The sequence below is a fragment of the Chiloscyllium plagiosum genome, unplaced genomic scaffold (assembly GCF_037043375.1).
Source record: "Chiloscyllium plagiosum isolate Xiang-an unplaced genomic scaffold, Cpla_swu_hap1 HiC_scaffold_6, whole genome shotgun sequence".
Taxonomy (NCBI): domain Eukaryota; kingdom Metazoa; phylum Chordata; class Chondrichthyes; order Orectolobiformes; family Hemiscylliidae; genus Chiloscyllium; species Chiloscyllium plagiosum.
In genome coordinates this window covers 91,262,729-91,281,308 of record NW_028270144.1, presented here as the reverse complement: position 1 = coordinate 91,281,308, position 18,580 = coordinate 91,262,729, and the positions used below count along the sequence as shown (strand labels likewise).

General features: G+C 41.1%; 1 protein-coding gene across 1 annotated transcript; it reads left to right on the top strand.

Moving 5' to 3' along the window:
* The first annotated feature begins 3,186 nt into the window (after positions 1–3,186).
* On the top strand, positions 3,187–18,580 carry urad (ureidoimidazoline (2-oxo-4-hydroxy-4-carboxy-5-) decarboxylase). The gene is made up of 2 exons (XM_043692777.2): positions 3,187–3,386; positions 18,040–18,580. The coding sequence occupies exons 1-2, from the start codon at positions 3,212–3,214 to the stop codon at positions 18,390–18,392; spliced, it is 528 nt and encodes a 175-aa protein (XP_043548712.2). The 5' UTR covers positions 3,187–3,211; the 3' UTR covers positions 18,393–18,580.

The following is an 18,580-nucleotide window of genomic DNA, read 5'->3' as shown; positions in this document are numbered from 1 at the left end:
AATTATAAAAACAGTTGATCTAAATTGGTATCAGTGAGCTGCAGACTAACCAATATTACTGATAACCCCTGCAGCAGTCTGAAAGGAGCTGGGTGTAAAGTTCAGATTCCAGTGTACTTCACTACATTGGACACTGCTACTCAAGGCTGGTTTTTAGTTGCCAGTCTTACTACAGACATTGAAATAGCTCAGTGCTAATCTCCCTGTATCAGTGAACTCTCTTCAATAACGTCTCCTCAGTAACCTACAAGTATGTTGTCCTCAACCTATGAAAGCACTGATGAATGTATCCCTGTAAACACTACACCTTTCATATGTACTTTCTGCATTGGTAGCTGTCTTTGTCCACTCCTCATGTTACATCTTCTCAAGCTCTTTGTCCTTCCACCAGAGTGCAACTGAACTCCATAAAGAAAGGGGTACTTTGCCTGAAGCACTTTAAGAATTGGAGCATCATACAGCCACTGCCAGTACCTTAAAATAGTCTAAGTAGCAACAAACTGCTTAAAACAGAAGAAATATGTCTTAAAGATTCCCAGCTTCTAGTCAATATCTATCAAAAAAATCATGTTAATTCAAATATTTTAGTTCCTGGGTTTTTAGTTGGTTAAGGCCAGTCTTGATGTCCATCCTTGACAAAGTGATCCTAAACCACCTTCTTAAAAGGCTGCAGTCCATCCAGTGCAGCAAATCCCGAGCTGCTTAGAAATAAATTCCATATTTTGACTGTGACATTGAAGGAATTGAAATGTATTTCCAAGTTAAGATGGTGCGTGGCTTAGAGGTGAACTTAAAGATAGTGATATCTGCCTGTAAACCAGAATGGATCATCAACTGACAGTAAGTCACCAAGTCATTTTGGTCCCACTGCCATGATAATAAAACAAAAATTGCACTAACATGCCTCTCCTTCCCAATATGCAAAATATGGATTGAAAATGTGTCATTAATATTTAGATTCTCCCTACTGGAAACCCATTACAACCCTCTTAACTATTGGTTGATATTGTGGTAGAAAGCTAACGGCATAGCCAAAGTGAGGGGAAGGAGTAGCCTTACAGGAATAAAAAGCAGGATTTTCTAAACAAAGCGGAATTGATTGAATGATCTGTTACATAGAACAGGTTCAAAGCTGGCAATATAAAAACAGGACAGTCAGGAACTACATCATTAGGATGTGGTGGAACCATGGTGACTCATAAAAGGTTAGTCTGAACATATGAGGAAATATGAGGAGGAAAGTGAGAACATGAAGAAGGAACTGACTAAGGTTTCTGGTAACCAGCTAAATCTAGTAAGGTTGTCAGAGATCATTCTAAGGAAGCACCTGTGTGTGATGGATAAAGTTAAATATGCAAGGAAGGAATATAGAGAAGTACATACTGTACTTTTACTGAAGTGAATTTTAGTTCTTGTTAACAATTACAATTAATTAATAACTTCTTGATTTTCGTAACATTATTAATCCTTTTAGCTCTCTCCCTTTCCTTTCTCGACCATGGATTAACTATGGGTTAATTACACACCACTCTGAGTTAGCCATCAAGAAGCCTGAAGACAGCTGTCCTCTGATTTCACTATCTACCAAAGGAATGTGTCTAGTTTTGGATTGTGCCACCTCACAGCAGTCTGGCACCGCCAAGCCTAGGGTGGAATCAGTTTTACACAGCTATTCATATTCATCAGGAATGATGAAGGGCTTTTGCGCTAAAAGTCGATTTTCCTGCTCCTCGATGCTGCCTGACCTGCTGTGCTTTTCCAACATCACTCTAATCTTGACTCTGATCTGAAGTATCTGTAGTCCTCACTTTCGCCTCTATGAATCTGGTGCATGTACTTTCTTCTCCGAAGAGGTAGAGAATGAATAAAAACCTCAATTTTTCTCCAATGCATGAAACACTTATAAAAAGATGATTTGTCCAAATTTCAATAGTCTGTCTTCCTCTATCTTACAGGAAGTTCATAATTCATGTTTCCATTACTACCACAGAAAATTTCAGAGATCATTGCAGAAGACAAATCCTTTTTTACGCCATTAGCTGCAAGATAAGTTTAAAAGGCAAGCGTAAATGTCAGTGAATGGGTGAGTGGATAAACAGGTGAATTGATCAAATAGGTAGTTAGGTCAAATTAGTGGGGGGGGGGGGGGGGTACGGTGGTAGGTGAATAGGGGAGCAGGTGGGAAAGGAAGGTAGACATTCCGAAGGAGAGTTATTGGATTGAAATCATTTTGTTTGTCTCTCCACAGGTGCTGCCAGACCTGCCGAGTTTCTCCAGCACCGTTGTTTTTAGTTCAGATTTCCAGCAGCCACAGTATTTTTGCCTTTGTTTAGTAAGGAGGTGAGGAGGTGTGTGAGTGGATATAAGTGGGTCAAGGGTAGTTTGGTCAGGTCCTGGGGATTGTCAAGTGGTGGGTGTTTGTTTGTAAGAGGTAGTCATGTTTGATTAAGCAGGGTAGTGTTTGGAAACGTTGAGGTGGGGTTGGGGTGTGTCAGTGTAGCTAATAACCAGTATCCATTCTGGAGTTAACCAAAATTAGACTAAGACTTTCTGTCTTCTGGGTAACTACTGAGGTAAGTACTCCAGAACTGATCTTAATCATCTTTGCTTGCTCAGAGTTGGAGAGATTCGCATTTGATCAGAGTGAGATCAGTGTAGTGGGACATCTTAGGTTGTATGGGTGGTCCCCAATAATCTGGAAACTGAAATCTAGACCAATTATATCTTATATTTATATCATGTCAAGTTTTGTTTGAGAACACTTTGGACGATCTTGGGACATGTTACTGGGTTGGAGGTGCTATATGAATTCACTAGCGTTAGCTTTTCTCATGGTGATTTACCACAATTTCCACGAATCTTACACTGACCTTGTGACAAGAGATTAGGAAATCACCTACTGGGAATTTCCGGAGTCTGGGTGCACAGTGCTGAAAGTTGCTCCCACGGATTGCTCTTTGAAACAGCTGCAGCAAAATCCCCCAACACCCAAACGCTCCAGCAGGCCACCCATTCTCAAAATCTAAATTTCCTGCATTTACCATTCCTAGCTCAAAACCGAGAACGAACAGCAACTATGGAGTCTGCAGCCTCAGGGACTCCGCTGTTTTTTTTTGTTTCTCCAGAGATAGGGGCAGTGACCTCGGGTTCAGTATCAGTCAGGGTAAACACTCGCCTCTCGCATTTTTCCATTTCTCTCTCTGGAACAATCATGGAAATGCAAGCTGTTAACTCCATGAGCTATGAACAGTTTATCGATGTGTTTGGGAATGTGATTGAGAAATGTCCCCTCATTGCAGCTGCAGTTTGGACAAAGCGTCCCTTTCCAAGTGTGAGCGCTTTAGAGCAAAACTTTGCAGATTTTATAGATTCCTTGCCTCGGTCAGGTAAGAAAATAGAAGCACTCACCGAGTGCAATCTTCAACTTTAGGCGACATTGAATACACAGTTAGACTGTTGCAAGGACTTCAGTTTGACTCCAGTCTGAATAGCGTCTATCGTTTTCTTCTGAAACGGACTAGCAATCCAGAGGCCTAGACAAATGGTTTGGGGCGGGGTGAGAGTGTCAGATCACAGTAAATGATATTCAAGACCGTCTGTTAACGACTATGTCTGACCATTGCAAGGACGGTTCAATGCACTCCTGTCCAAACACTAAAACAGGTTCCATAGCTTTCACCAATGATGTTTTGACCAGGGTGCACAACCAAAATTCAGCTGCTGTGAAATATGTGCCTAGGTTGCTTCCATTTGATCACCCAGGCTGTTTCCTTGATGCCTATAATGGGGTGCTACTTCATGTTTTCATGGCTTCTCTCCAAAGTACTTCCTTCCTGATGGTTGGTGGTAACAGCCTTGGCAGTTATATTCTAGCAAGGGCTTTTCTGGGGCGCTGCAGGGTTCCGTGTAGCTAGGTCCTGAGCACGAACTGCAATTGTGTGAAGTTGTTATCATGTCTGAAAGTGCATCCTGTACTTTCTGCCACGTGGAGATATCAGAGGATGCTTCCCCTTGTGGGAGAATCTAGGACCAGCTAGCACAGTCTCAGAATAAAGGAGCACTAATGTAAGACTGAGATAAGGAGGATTTTTTTTCTTTCAGAGCATTGAGAATATTTGGAACTCCTGGCCATATAAAGCTGTAGGGGAAAGACCTCATGCATTTTTAAAGCTGAGTTGGATTCTTGATCCAATCAGGAATGAATGATTATGGGGAAAAAGCAGCAAATTCCTCCAATGTGAGGAATGTCAGATCAGCCATGGTCCTATTGAATGGCAGAGCAGGCTTGTGGGGCTGAAGGGCCTACTCGAGTTCCCATTTCTTATGATCTATACTCTCTACATCTCCCTGGTCAAGACTCCTCAGAACTGTATATGTAACAATTAAATTACCACTAACTATTCTAAACTCCAGCAAATGCAAGCCTAGCTTGTCCAACTTTTCCTGGTAAGACAGCCCACTCATTCCAACTATTGATAAGCCTTATTTGTGCTGGTTACAATGTATTTACATTCCTTTTTAAATAAGCTTACCAATAATATGCATAGTCCTTCAGATGTGGTCTCATGAGTACTTTGCATAATTGAAGCATAACCGCGCTATTTTTGTTTTCAATTCTTGTGATAAATGATAATTACTTTCCCTTATTTTCGATTATTAATTCTCTAGAAACAATAGGACCAAAATCTGCTTTGTTAACACTTTTTTCAATTTTTATAGATATCCTTACAATCTTTTTTTGTTGGCTTGCTTTCTCTCATAATCTAATTTTCCCTCATTATTAATTTTTAGTAATTTTTTTAATATTGTGCCCAATCTTCTGACTAGTTAACCACAAATGGTGGGTCATCCTTTAGAATTTTTCTTGCTTCTTGGAATGTACATTTTCTGTGTTCTGAAATATCCCTGCCACTGGATCTGACCTATTCTTTAAATTTACTTTGCCAATTCATGTTGGCCAATTCTGCTTTCCTCCCCTTATAATTGTCTTTATCTAAATTTTAAAAACAATTTAAATCTGCTTCCCTCTCCCTGAAACCGAATGTAAAGTTCAATATATTTTGTCACTGCTGCCTTGGGGTACTTTCACTATGAGATCATTACTTAAATCGATCTCACACACAATACCAAGTCTGATATAGCCTACCATATAGTCAGTTTCAGAACATGCTGTTATACGAAACTATCCTGAAAATATTCTATGAACTATTGTTTAAGATTCAGGTCCCAATTGAAACCTTCTTGCTGCAGTTTCTGTGATGACTACCAGATCATACTTTTTTTTATTATTTCACTCTCAGTTCATCTTTTGTCTTAAACTGCTAATGCATTCTGATATAGTCTTTTTTTACTGTTTTGTAAATTCTAATCTTATTTGTTGATTAACTAATATACTATCCAGCCCTTATTGTGTTTACCATTTCCTGTATTAATACATCTTTCTTTGGCCTTGACTTACCACGTCTTCCCAAATTTTATCTCTTGCCTCTACTATTAAGTTTTAAATCCTCTGTATTTGTCCTAGTTATGCAGCTGGCAAGAACACCACCTACAGCTCGATTCAGGTATAGTCCATAATATGGGGACACATCTCATTTTATCTGACCTCATTACAGCCTTGGTTCAAACATGGATAAAAGCTGAATTCCAGAGGTGAGGTGAGAGTGACAGCCCTTGACATCAAGGCTGCATTTGATCAAGTGTGGCATCAAGGAGCACTAGCTAAACTGGAATCAATGGGTATCTGGGGCAAACTCTCTAACTGTTGGGTGGCACGGTGGCACAGTGGTTAGCACTGCTGCCTCACAGCGTCAGAGACCCGGGTTCAATTCCCGCCTCAGGCGACTGACTGTGTGGAGTTTGCACGTTCTCCCCGTGTCTGCGTGGGTTTCCTCCGGGTGCTCCGGTTTCCTCCCACAGTCCAAAGATGTGCAGGTCAGGTGAATTGGCCATGCTAAATTGCCCGTAGTGTTAGCTAAGGGTAAATGTAGGGGTATGGGTGGGTTGCGCTTCGGCGGGGCGGTGTGGACTTGTTGGGCCGAAGGGCCTGTTTCCACACTGTAAGTAATCTAATATCTGGCACATAAGAAGGTGGTAGTTTTTGCTGGAGGTCAGTCATCAGTTCCAGGACATCTCTGCAGGAGCTGCTCAGGATAAACCCTGAAATAACTCCACAGAGGCTAGTATCCGGTCACCAAGTCACCTTATATTTACAGAAGTCATTGACACTCATCCAGCTCCCTCAGAGCCAGAGTGAACAGGACCTCTGACACTCCTGTTCTTATCTGTCAGCTGGAGTTCCCTGATCAGATTAACAGCCCCATTCAGTGAAATCATATTTGTCCACCTGGCTGACCTTGTTTCAATCACCACGTCCCTCCACCTCCGAGTGTGAGGACATAGGTCAGGCTTTATTTGTAATTCTCCTGGGGCATTTTAGTACTGGGTGAGGTTCCTCCAGCTCTGCCTTTGATACTGGCAGCGTTTAATGCACAGTAGCTCACCTCTTGTGCCTGGAATGTCTCGGAAGAAATTCATTCTCCTCTTCAGGTGGCAAAGGCATTGAGGCAGTGACATCCGTCGAGTCTATCTCAGATTCTGAGGTACCGTCACCGCTTGATGGAGAGGGAGAACCACGAGTTCCAGAACAGTCGGAAAGGCAGTCAAGGAACCGGGCACGATTTGCTCCTGCACTGTTTGTAGCTTTCAAATGGACCACATGCTTGTTCAGGAATGTTGCACCTACCCAAACTTTATATGCCATTAGAACTGACCTCATTTCAACCATGCATCTTACCTATGCAAGGCCATTCCCATGGCTCCTAATCAAAACCACAACCCTCTAAGTAAATTGTCTCTCCTGCTTAGCATTTCTGATCCCTTTTCATCCTCCCTCACAGGTCTGGAAGATCAGATTTAACCTGGTGTGGAATCCTCTCTCCATTAGTATCTCCACTGGAGCTAGCTGTTTAGTTGGATGAGGGGTGGTCCTATAATCAAGCAAGAACCAGGAGAGTTTGGTATATACTGAAGCTGCAGGCTGTTTCTTTAAGCTTTCCTTCAAAGTTTGGACTATTCTTTTTACCAGACCATTAGATGATGGATGGTATGGAACTGTCCTTATACGATGATTCCCATTCAACTTTTGTACATATATTTGGAAAGACAAGGACTGATTAGGGATATTCAACATGTTTTTGTGCGTGGGAAATCATGTCTCACAAACTTGATTGAGTTTTTTGAGGAAGTAATAAAGAGGATTGGTGAGGGCAGAGCGGTAGATGTAATCTATATGGACTTCAGTAAGGCATTCGACAAGGTTCCCATTGGGAGACTGGTTAGCAAGGTTAGATCTCACGAAATACAGGGAAAACTAGCCATTTGGATACAGAACTGACCCAAAGGTAGAAGACAGAGGGTGGTGGTGGAGGGTTGTTTTTCAGACTGGAGGCCTGTGACCAGTGGAGTGCCACAAGGATTGGTGCCGGGTCCTCTACTTTTTGTCATTTACACAAACGATTTGGATGCGAGCATATGAGATACAGTTAGTAAGTTTGCAGATGACACCAAAATTGGAGATGCAGTGGACAGCAAAGAGGGTTACCTCAGATTACAACAGGATCTTGACCAGATGGGCCAATGGGCTGAGAAGTAGCAGATGGAGTTTAATTCAATAAATGTGAGGTGCTGCATTTTGGGAAAGCAAATCTTAGCAGGACTTATACACTTAATGGTAAGGTCCTAAAGAGTGTTGCTGAACAAAGAGACCTTGGAGTGCAGGTTCATAGCACCTTAAAAGTGGAGTCGCAGGTAGATAGGATAGTGAAGAAGGCGTTTGGTATGCTTTCCTTTATTGGTCAGAGTACTGAGTACAGGAGTTGGGAGGTCATGTTGTGGCTGTACAGGACATTGGTTAGGTCACTGTTGGAATATTGCATGCAATTCTGGTCTCCTTCCTATCGGAAAGATGTTGTGAAACTTGAAAGGGTTCAGAAAAGATTTACAAGGATGTTGACAGGGTTGGAGGATTTGAGCTACAGGGAGAGGCTGAACAGGCTGGGGCTGTTTTCCCTGGAGCGTCAGAGGCTGAGGGGTGACCTTATAGAGGTTTACAAAATCATGAGGGGCATGGATAGGGTAAGTAGGCAAAGTCTTTTCCCTGGGGTCGGGGAGTCCAGAACTAAAGGGCATAGGTTTAGGGTGAGAGGGGAAAGATATAAAAGAAACTTAAGGGGCAACTTTTTCACGCAGAGGGTGGTACGTGTATGGAATGAGCTGCCAGAGGAAGTGGTGGAGGCGAGTACAATTGCAACATTTAAAAGGCATTTGGATGGGTATATGAATAGGATGGGTTTGGAGGGATATGGGCCAGGTGCTGGCAGGTGGGACTAGATTGGGTTGGGATATCTGGTCAGCATGGACGGGTTGGACCGAAGGGTCTATTTCCATGCTGTCCATCTCTATGACTCTATGACTGTAAATACTCAAAGTCCCTGATGGTGATGGCCCATTATCTGTGATCAACACTTCCATATATTGCTGAAGATGCATACAATTTTTTTCTAGTCATCCCCATGTTTGATGAACGAACTCTATGCACGTACAGCCATTTTGAGTGAGCATCCACAATAACTAAGAGCATTGAGCCCATGAAAGGACCTGCATGGTTGATGTGTAAACAAGTTGAGGGTTTACGAATGTTGAGGAGATTCTGGTGGGTTTTTGTTTCCCTATTGGCACTCTGGGCTCTGCCCCACCAACGCAGCTGTGCCTGCATCCAATCCTAGCTATTAGATATAACCTCACACCAGCATCTTTATTTTGAAAACCCCTGGATGACCCTGGTGGACTTCAGCTGGTATCTGGTGGCAGTCTTTGCTGGGGACAATCACTCTTGCTCTCCATAATAATATGCCATTCAATTGTATTACCATCCCTGAATCCCCCATTATCAATAGCCTGGGGATTATCATTGATCAGAAACTCAAGTGGACTTGCCACATAAACTCAGTGGCTATAAGAGCAGGTGAGAGGCTCTGAGTCCTTCTGTGAGTAACTCACCTGACTCATCAAAGCCTGTCCACCATCTACAAGGCACAAGTCATGTGTGTGATGGAATAGTCCTCACTTACCTGGATGAGGGCAGCTCCAACAACACTGCAGAAGCTTGACACCATCCGGAACAAAGCAGCCCATTGATTTGCATCACATCTACAAGCATCCGCTCCCTCTGCCATTGAAGCTCAGTCGCAGCAGTGTGTACTGTCTACAAGATACTCTGCAGAAATTCACCAAAGATCCTTAAACAGCACCTTCCAAACCTTGACTATTTTCAGGTAGAAGGAAAAGGGCAGCAGGTACATGGGAACAGCATGACAAGTTCCCCTTCAACCCACCACCATCCTGACCTGGAAATATATTGCCATACCTTCACAGTCAGTGCGTCAAAATCCTGTAATTCCCTTCCTCAGGACACTATATCATACATCATGTGGACTGCAGCAGTTAAAGAAGCAGCTCACCACCACCTGCTCAAGGGCAACTAGGGACGGGCAATAAACGCAGGCCAGCCAGTGACGCCCACATCCCATGAATGAATAAAAATATTTTTCCCAGTTCTGGAGCCCATGCCCCACAAATAAAAACCTACTTCTCCCACTTGTTTATCTCTCTAAACTAATTTACCCCAATGTCAAATTGCACATGGCTCAATTAACATGACCTTTGAGTTTCTGCTTCTTAATCTAGTGCCTGGCTTCTTGTGGTGATTCCATAGCGCCTCCTCCTTTGACTTGCCTATGTTATTGGTACCAACATGGACCATGATGCCTGGAACTTCTCCTTGCACTGAAAGTTCCTCTCCAATCCTGCGCAGATGCCCCAAACACTAGCACTGGGCAAATCACGCAGCCTTTTGAAGCTGAGAACAGTGTCAATCCCTTTCATTGTACTGTCTGTTATTACCACGACATTCCTTCAAACTAGCCCCTTTTTAATGGCTTCCTTTGTCACAATGTCATGGTCAGTTAGCTCATCCACCTGACAGCTCTCGCTCTCGTAGAAAAAGTTGGAACATGTCACACCTGCTGAACAATTGCAGAAGCCAAGAGTCCAGCTCTCTGGGTCTTCCGACCGACCTGACTCACAGTCACACTCTCCTGTCTCTGAACACAAACAAGATCAGATGACCCAATTCTAGCAGGTGTGACTGTCTACTTGTACAAAGAATCCAGCTAATTTTCACCCTTCCTGATATTACGTAGGAATGTAGGTCAGCCTCCAGCTCATAAACTCTGAATTTTTGTGGTTATTGCGATAATAAATAATGTGACAAAAAAAATCATGAAATGAATCCATAAACACTGCAACTGACAAATCACTTCCCACCAACCCTGCAGCTTCATTATTCTGCCTGCAGAAAAGTTCCTAGGCTCACTGTCCAGATATGGCACTTCATTGCCCTTGGCCATGAACCTGTTTCTGTGAGAAGAAATTATACAATGTAAGGGGCTGTTATTTGCCAATATACAGTAAGATCACTTATATTGGGTGATAACTGTTGCAGAAAGCACACATCGAAATGAGTCTTTTACTGCATCTCATCATGCTAGATGTGTATGAAGAATACTTGCAGAGAAACTAGTTGCTGTGGTTTATCATGGTAATACTTGTAAATTAAGTTTCTGACACAATAGCAGGAATAGGAAATATAATAATACTCTGTTGGAATTCTTGACTCCCTTATCTGCTCTTGGCTGTTTTGGAACAGGCTTGCTATGTTGGAATTGGTTGCAGGGCAATGATGAGTCATGCTTCCCTCTTTCATATATTGAGCCCATTCCTGCTGTCCAGTCCCAAATAACTACTGTCTCCTTGTCTTTATTTGAGGCAGTGAAGTGTCTGGAGCTTGTTCAAACACTAATGCATATTCTGCACCCTCACCAAATGAATTAGCTGAAGAGCCCTATCTTTGAAATCCTGTTAATTGAATCGATTATTGGTTTATTCTTGTCTAAATTTAGTCATAGTTGGAACATGTCACACCTGCTGAACAATTGCAGAAGCCAAGAGTCCAGCTCTCTGGGTCCCCCTACCGACCTGACTCACAGTCACACTCTCCTGTCTCTGAACACAAACAAGATCAGATGACCCAATTCTAGCAGGTGTGACTGTCTACTTGTACAAAGAATCCAGCTAATTTTCACCCTTCATGATATTACATAGGACAAACAAAATAACTCTGAAGGCAAAACAAAATCTCAGATGCTTTGCATTTGTCTCAGAGTGGAATTAAATTTAAGAGTCATTTTGCAGCAAGATAAGGTGTCTATATACCCCTGGAAAATAAATGTCTACATCGGTACAGAGGGATCTGGGGACTTGATATAGAGCCACAGATCACTGCGTGTAGTGACATGGTTCAGTATTTTCACAATAAAGCAAACAAAACACCGGAATTCATTTCTGGAGGGTTTGAATTGATCAGCCTTGTTAAAATTCGATGAACCTTTTGTTGATTCGCATTGTGAATTGTTCTGATCTCTATACTATAAGGAGAATGTAGAGCCCGTGTAGAAAATATATATAGTCATATGAGAACTGAGGGATCATACCGGAATTATTGAACTGGCCGGAGTGTGCTTTCTCTGATGTGGGACAGAAGCAGAAATTGCTGAAAAATCTCGGCAGGTCTGGCAGCATCAATGGAGAGAAATCGAGAGTTAACATTTCTAGTTGAGTGACCCTTCCTCTGATGTGTTTGGGTAGGCAGTGAGAAGATGTTTCCAGTTGTGGGAGAAACTAGAACCAAGGACCATAAATATAAGGTTTGAAAAAGCACTCCAACCTAAGAATTACATGAATAAGCAATTTAAGATTGTCAACTGGACTTGCAATCTGGCTTAATTACACTTTCTAGGATTTACATATACAATACTTTAGACAGGGCCCAGTTTTCTGCAGGCAAGAGGACTTCCAGGAATTATACCTTCCAAATAAACAAAAGCTTTGGGACAACTGTTCCTGGGTGCATTTCTCAAAGTAAATCTCCATCAATTAGACAAACAAGACCTTTTTGAATTAAGCAAAAACTTTGGAAGAACTGTTCCCTGGTGTATTTCATATGCAAACCCTTGACCAATCAAAGTCCTCTGGCCAATAAATGAGCCACTTGTTAATTATGTAATATATAAATTATTATTCCCTTTGAAATTAGGTATTTTTGCATCTGACCTGACGACTGCAAGAAGAAAAATCTTCAAAAAGCATGTCTCCTATTTTACTGGTAACAGAAGTTCTGTACGATACTATCAAGTGACTATAAAATGATTATTAATAAATCCATTAGTGAAGCCAAGAGAATACCTGTAGTCTGAGAGTAGTTAAAAATGTGGAGTACTTGAGGCCAGTAGTGTAAATGAATACAAGGGGAAGCTAAGTAAACAATGAGGGAGAAAGGAAGAGAAGGAAGTTCTGATACATTGTGTTCAGATTAGTTGAGTTCGGATGGGAGGATGCTCATGTAGAGCATAAACACCAGCATGAACTTGATGGGTCAAATGGCCTGTTTCTATGCTGTATTACCTAACAGGCTGAAAGCTACTACCAAGATGTAGCAATCCATCAATAGTGGTGTTACATTATCACAGTTAATGTCAACCTTATTACACCTTGCCTTATAAAGCATCTAAAGCCAAGAAATAACTGTTGAATTGACCAGGATTGGATGATAGAGGGTTGAACATTTTGAAGCTAGTTGAACAGGTGGGAACATAAGGAGCAGGAGTTAGAGTGGTCTAAGGTTCTGCATCAAATTGGAAATGGCACCAGTCTATGGCTCAGTAGTGAAACCTGGAGTTCTCTGGGGCATAATTAAGGCCTGCAGTGACTCCAAGCATGAATGTGGGAATGGATCAGCTCTAGCGAAACTCTGGTAACTGATTGGAATCATTTTTGTTCAGATTTTTCTCACTTCATACTTTAAGCATTTGCTAAAATATTGGAAATATACAAAATCAGTATAAATGTCAGTATCTTACAGAGAAGAGGCTATAATTGCATGAGGAACAAACAGTTTGTAATGGTCTCATCACATTCACTATAGTGAGTAACTTACCTCCTAACTCCCCAAAGCCTGCCCATCATCTGCAAGACACGAGGAAGGAATACCCCCCACTTGCCTGGATGAATGCAGTTCCAACAACAGTCAAGGAGCTTCACATCAAGTTCACTTGATAGGCACCAAGTGTACAAACATTCACTCCAACACCAATGCTCCATGACAGCAGTGTGTACCATCTACAAGATGCACCAAAACTCCTTAGACAGCACCTTCCTCCAAACCCACAAACCTGTTCATTCAGAGTAACAAGGATTAGCAGATACTTGGGAACACCATCACCTGCAAGTTCCCCTCCAAGTCACTTACCATCCTGAGTGGGAAATATATTGCCATTCTTCCAATGCCTCTAGGTCAAAATCCTGCAACTCCCTCCCTCATGGCACTGTGGCTTTACTTAAATAGACTACAGTGGTACAAGAAAGCAGCTTATCACCACCTTCTCAAGAGCATCTAGAGATGGGCAATAAATGTTGGCCCAGTCAGTGACACTCACATTCCCTGAATTAATTTTTTTCTAATTGTATTCTAAAAATAATGCAGAAAACTAAGCTTAATTTTGCGCTCGTTTATTAGGCTAATCAGGTCTTAGGTTGTGATCATTAGAAGGGATAAGAAATTTTTTGTATCAGAAATATACATAAATATATTATATATGTTAAGTTAATTTTATTAAACATGCTATTTGTGTCTCCTTCAATTACCCTGTACATCTGAAATATGGTAGTCAGTCACCAGATGGCGCAATGTACCTTTTTATCGTTGTGTTGCTTAGGTATTAGCTGGTATCAAGTTCAGATTGTATTTGCGCCTATATTTTTTTTAAATCATATAATTATTTGAAAAAGCATGAATTAAGTTGGCAAATTGTTAACTTGTTAGAGATCAGTAATGCAGCTGCAAAATACCGTGAAAAACGTATCTAGGCTACTTCAGGAGACAGTAAGTACTGCAGATCCTGGAAATCAGAGTCAATAGATGTGAAGCTTGAAGAGCACAACAGGAGCAGGACAGTCTACATTTTGGGCCAAAACCCTTCGCCAGGCTATTTTAGTAGGGTTGAGCATGTGTTAAACTCTTGTGATTGCTTGCTTTATAGCAGGCTCACATACATATCTCAGCTGGAGTTTTCATATGCAAATTGCAATTTTGGAACTTGATACTAAATGCACCATATCAACAGTATGCCTTCAAACTGCATTTACAAAATCTTCAAGAAACTTGGTATGCCTTCTGGATTGTCTACAAAATTGCCCAAATTGTTCAGTCCGTCTGAGGCTCTCACAATTGGTATCAGAGTTTCGAGTGACATCCTATATGGCTGTGAAGAAGTAAGGATATCTCTGCCTCACCCTTCGCGACCTGTCTGCAGATATAGCTACAGTTGATCATATTAACCCTATTCAGCATCTCTCCAATGTCTTCCAATACAGTCGCTTGGTTCCATTCTTAATCACCTCATCATAGCTAGAGAATTACTATCAATGATGTCTCTTCACATTCCGACACCATTTCATCTGTTGTCCCAGGTTTATTTTCTTAGCCCGCTAATTTTTTTTATCCACATGCTGCTTTTTGGCAACATCTTCAGGAAACACTCCAGTTTTCCGAGATGTCCTTGCTTTATTGCATTTGCAGCTTTTTCCACCAGTCCTTGCTTGTCCAACATTCACTATCGGATCACTCAGTGTAATTCCTCCAATTAAGTATTTTGATGATCAACCGCAAACTTTGCTCCCTTGCTACTAACAATTAAGTATCATATTTGAGATGAGCTTTTAACCACATACTGTTTACTTCTACCTCAGTAACATTCCCCAGCAACACCTCTTCTTCAACTACTAAAACTTTCATCCAGGTCTTTATTATTTTTAGACTTGACTTTTCTAAGACTTCCCTGATTCTGTAGACTTCAGGTCATACAAAACTCGGCTTCTCATGACCTAGCTTGCAACAAATGGCATTCACTATTACTCCTGTACTGACTGCCCTTTATTAGCATCTAATTTAGCACCACATTAATTTTAAAGTTTTCATCTTTGTTTTCAAACCTCTCCATGGAGGACTGGATCCTCTATGTCTCCATAATCTCCTCTATCCATATAACCCACTGAGGTATCTGCACTCCTCTGGTTTTTGAGCAATCCTAGTTGGAATTGTTCCTGTGGCTGTGCCTTCAGTTACCAAGAACCTAGGCCCGGTTCCTCTCCACTATCTTCTCCTGTAAGTCATGGTTTGGTGATGCCAGCACTGGACTGGGGCTTTTCAAAGTTAAAAAATCACACAATACCTGGTTATAGTCCAACAGGTTTATTTGGAAGCACTAGCTTTCAGAGCACTACACACAGTACTCACATACACACACTCTCTCACAGACACTCATAACCCCCACCCCTCACACACACCCCACGCACACACACACACACACACACATGTACACATACACATATTAGCACAGTTTTACTTTGCTCAAAAACTGTATGAATCCATGTAAGATTCTGTAAATCCATTTTTTAGATTAGAATCAGTCTGACCATTGTGGCACAGACAACCTCACAGGGAAGCTCACACCTTCAATGAATTATCTGGGCTGCCATGACACCTATTGTTAAAGTTCACTTGAGAATGTAACTTTTTAAAAAAAGTTTTGCAATTTACGTATGAAAGAATTGAAACCAACATAGTCATTCTAAAAAATGAGAGACTTAACAAACAATCCAGGTCTTTTTCAATATATATCAGTTACATCACACTGTAAACTCTTACTATAATTTCTGTGTCTTACAATCTTATTCTCCACAACCACCTGATGAAAGAGTGGCGCTCTAAAAGCTAGTGCTTCCAAATAAACCTGTTGGACTATAACCTAGTGTTGTGTAATTTTTAACTTTCTCCTGTATGATTCTTCTGATCATATGCCTCTTTGACCAACCTTTCAATCATTCATCCTAATATTTCTTACATGGCTTAGTGTTATATTTCATTTTGTAATGTTCTACCCAGTGCTTTGGAAAATGTTTTTGCTGTATGTTAAAGGCACTATATAGATGCAAATTATTGCTGTGTTAGGTGAGAATTCACATTCCTCTCCAAGTCCCTAGCTCTTTAAATTTGACAGTTTAGCAACACAATGTCAGTGCATTTACAGAGCTCTAAAATGGCAATTGGGATGCTGAGTCAAGCTACTGTCAACTGTGAGTGCTGCTATCATGGTGGACCCTCTGTTAGTTTGCTGTTCAAACTGATACAGCAATCTAAAGATGAAGACAGCTCTTATTTATTTGGTTTGAGGCTGTGTCCCTAATTAAGCTCTAGATGGCAGTGCAGGATTGTATTTGCTGATATTTCCGAACAAACCTGTTCAGAGGTGTTATTACACACTACTGGAGCAGGTTGGACTTGAACCCAGATCACCAGGCAAGATTGTATTTCCTAACTTATCTGCAGCATGTTTTGGAAGTATCTTGTGTTTTTCTCAGACACAGGAGGCAAAATGAATAAGAGCAACTGAAGCCTCTGTTGAGTGACTTCATTCTACAGTCCTGCTTCAGTCAGAAATATTACTTTTTATTCAGTCAATATCTAATCATAAGGAATGCATCTTATTTTGATTTCACTAACAAAGTTAATGATCCATTAAGTTTCTGGGGCCATACATTTATTTAAAGCTGTACACAATGCGGTATTTTGTTTTCTTTTCAAACTCTGGTCAAGTAATTGGGAAATAAAATGTATGTAACGATCTCATTTATTGGGAATATAACTGATGCAAGTCCTGTTGAAAGAATTTAACTTTGTTCTCCTGCAGACTGGACATAGAAAAAAACATTAAGGCTGCTCAACGTTATACTTTACAGAGAACATTTTATGTTATCCTAATAAGTCTAGTTAATTACTGATTTTCTTCAGCATTCACCCTCAAGATGTGTGTACCATTTGAAATTCAAGGTTATTTCTCAAATTTCCCATTTGATTTTCTGTATAATATGTTTCAATAACTCTGTAGCTGACTCCCCTCAGTAGCTGACAGTATAATCTCTAAAACCTCTGATTGTTCTGCTGTTTGTGGGAATCCAGTATTGAATGAACAGAAATGTTCTTCAGTGAAATATTAGAGAATCGCCAATTGGTTCCCTGTTCTCAAGCTACTAACTCCATCCCTCTCACTGCTGTCCCTAACATTGGCATCCTTCCTGACTCTGATGTGAGCTTCCAATGCCTTAATCCTTTCCATCCCAAAACCCTTTACCATCCTCCCATAACATTACAGTTCAATGTTGCCTATAATATATATTTGTTGTGCCTTTCCTCTCTTGTTTTCTTTTTGACGGCTGTGTACCTACCCAACTTTGCGATAACGTTACTTACAACTTTGTAATCTGCATTTCTCCATCTCTGTCTGCTCCTGCCTGTCTAGTTTTCTTCCACTTCTGGGATTATCTTCCTGAACCTCCACAATCTTGCACCTGGATGTTGTCCTTTAAACCCAGTTCCTAACAATTTGTTTATTTGAATACATTTGTGCTGAGCCAACCTGAACCATTTATGTGGCTAGGTATAAAAATGCATTTGGAGCATTTTACAGCACTAAAGGCACTACATAAATGCAGCTTTTTGTTGCTTATTGTATTGGGAACATGTAATCCAGGATAAATGGTTGCATTTTCACATTTCACTAATTTACAGATATTGGCGGAAATAACATCTTGTCTCTTGCTCTGCCTTGTTGATTGACAACGATGGGCAGAATTTCAGAAATAGCAGTGAGAGAAGCAACAATGTATGATGTTGTTGTTACTTCAATTGATACCATTGCACTTAGTAATGAAGAACTGAATAAATTTGGACACTAATTTCCAGAGAAACATGTGGTATCGAAAACCTGCATAGTAAAATTGCTGTTTGCTCTTGTATTTATGTAGGGAAGGAGGGAATTCTACGATGCCACCCAGACCTAGCTGGGAGAGATCTTCTCAGAGGAACACTCTCCCTTGAATCGCAGGCTGAGCAGAACCAAGCTGGGCTAACCATCCTCACTGCTGGCCAGAGATCACAGCTGAGTGAGCTAAATGCTGCTTACAAGAACAAATTCCACTTCCCATTTGTGATCTGTGCCAGGATGAATGATAGGGAAAGCATAACGCACCATCTCCGCAGCAGGATCCGCAACAGCTCAGAGCAGGAGCTTCAAATCAGTATTAAAGAGGTTCTAAAAATCTGCCACCTCCGTCTTTTAGATATCATCAGGCCAGCTGTCCACTCTATCAAGCTTTAATAAGACAGCAGGAATTAACATTTCGAGTCTGGTGACTCTTCATCAGAACAAAGGGAAGACACCAGGAATTCACTGAAGTAGACTATCAACTCCAAAGGAAATCTGTGAATCATCTTATACAATGCAGAATGTAATATCTCAAATTGAATAAATCACATTGGGAAAGCAATAAGTGCAGCAAAACTACA

Excerpts from the sequence above, each read along its gene's own strand:
- urad (XM_043692777.2), top strand. The coding sequence starts at position 3,212 with ATGGAAATGCAAGCTGTTAACTCCATGAGCTATGAACAGTTTATCGAT. Across the intron at positions 3,387-18,039 it reads AGATTCCTTGCCTCGGTCAG|GGAAGGAGGGAATTCTACGA; the intron begins GTAAGAAAATAG and ends GTATTTATGTAG.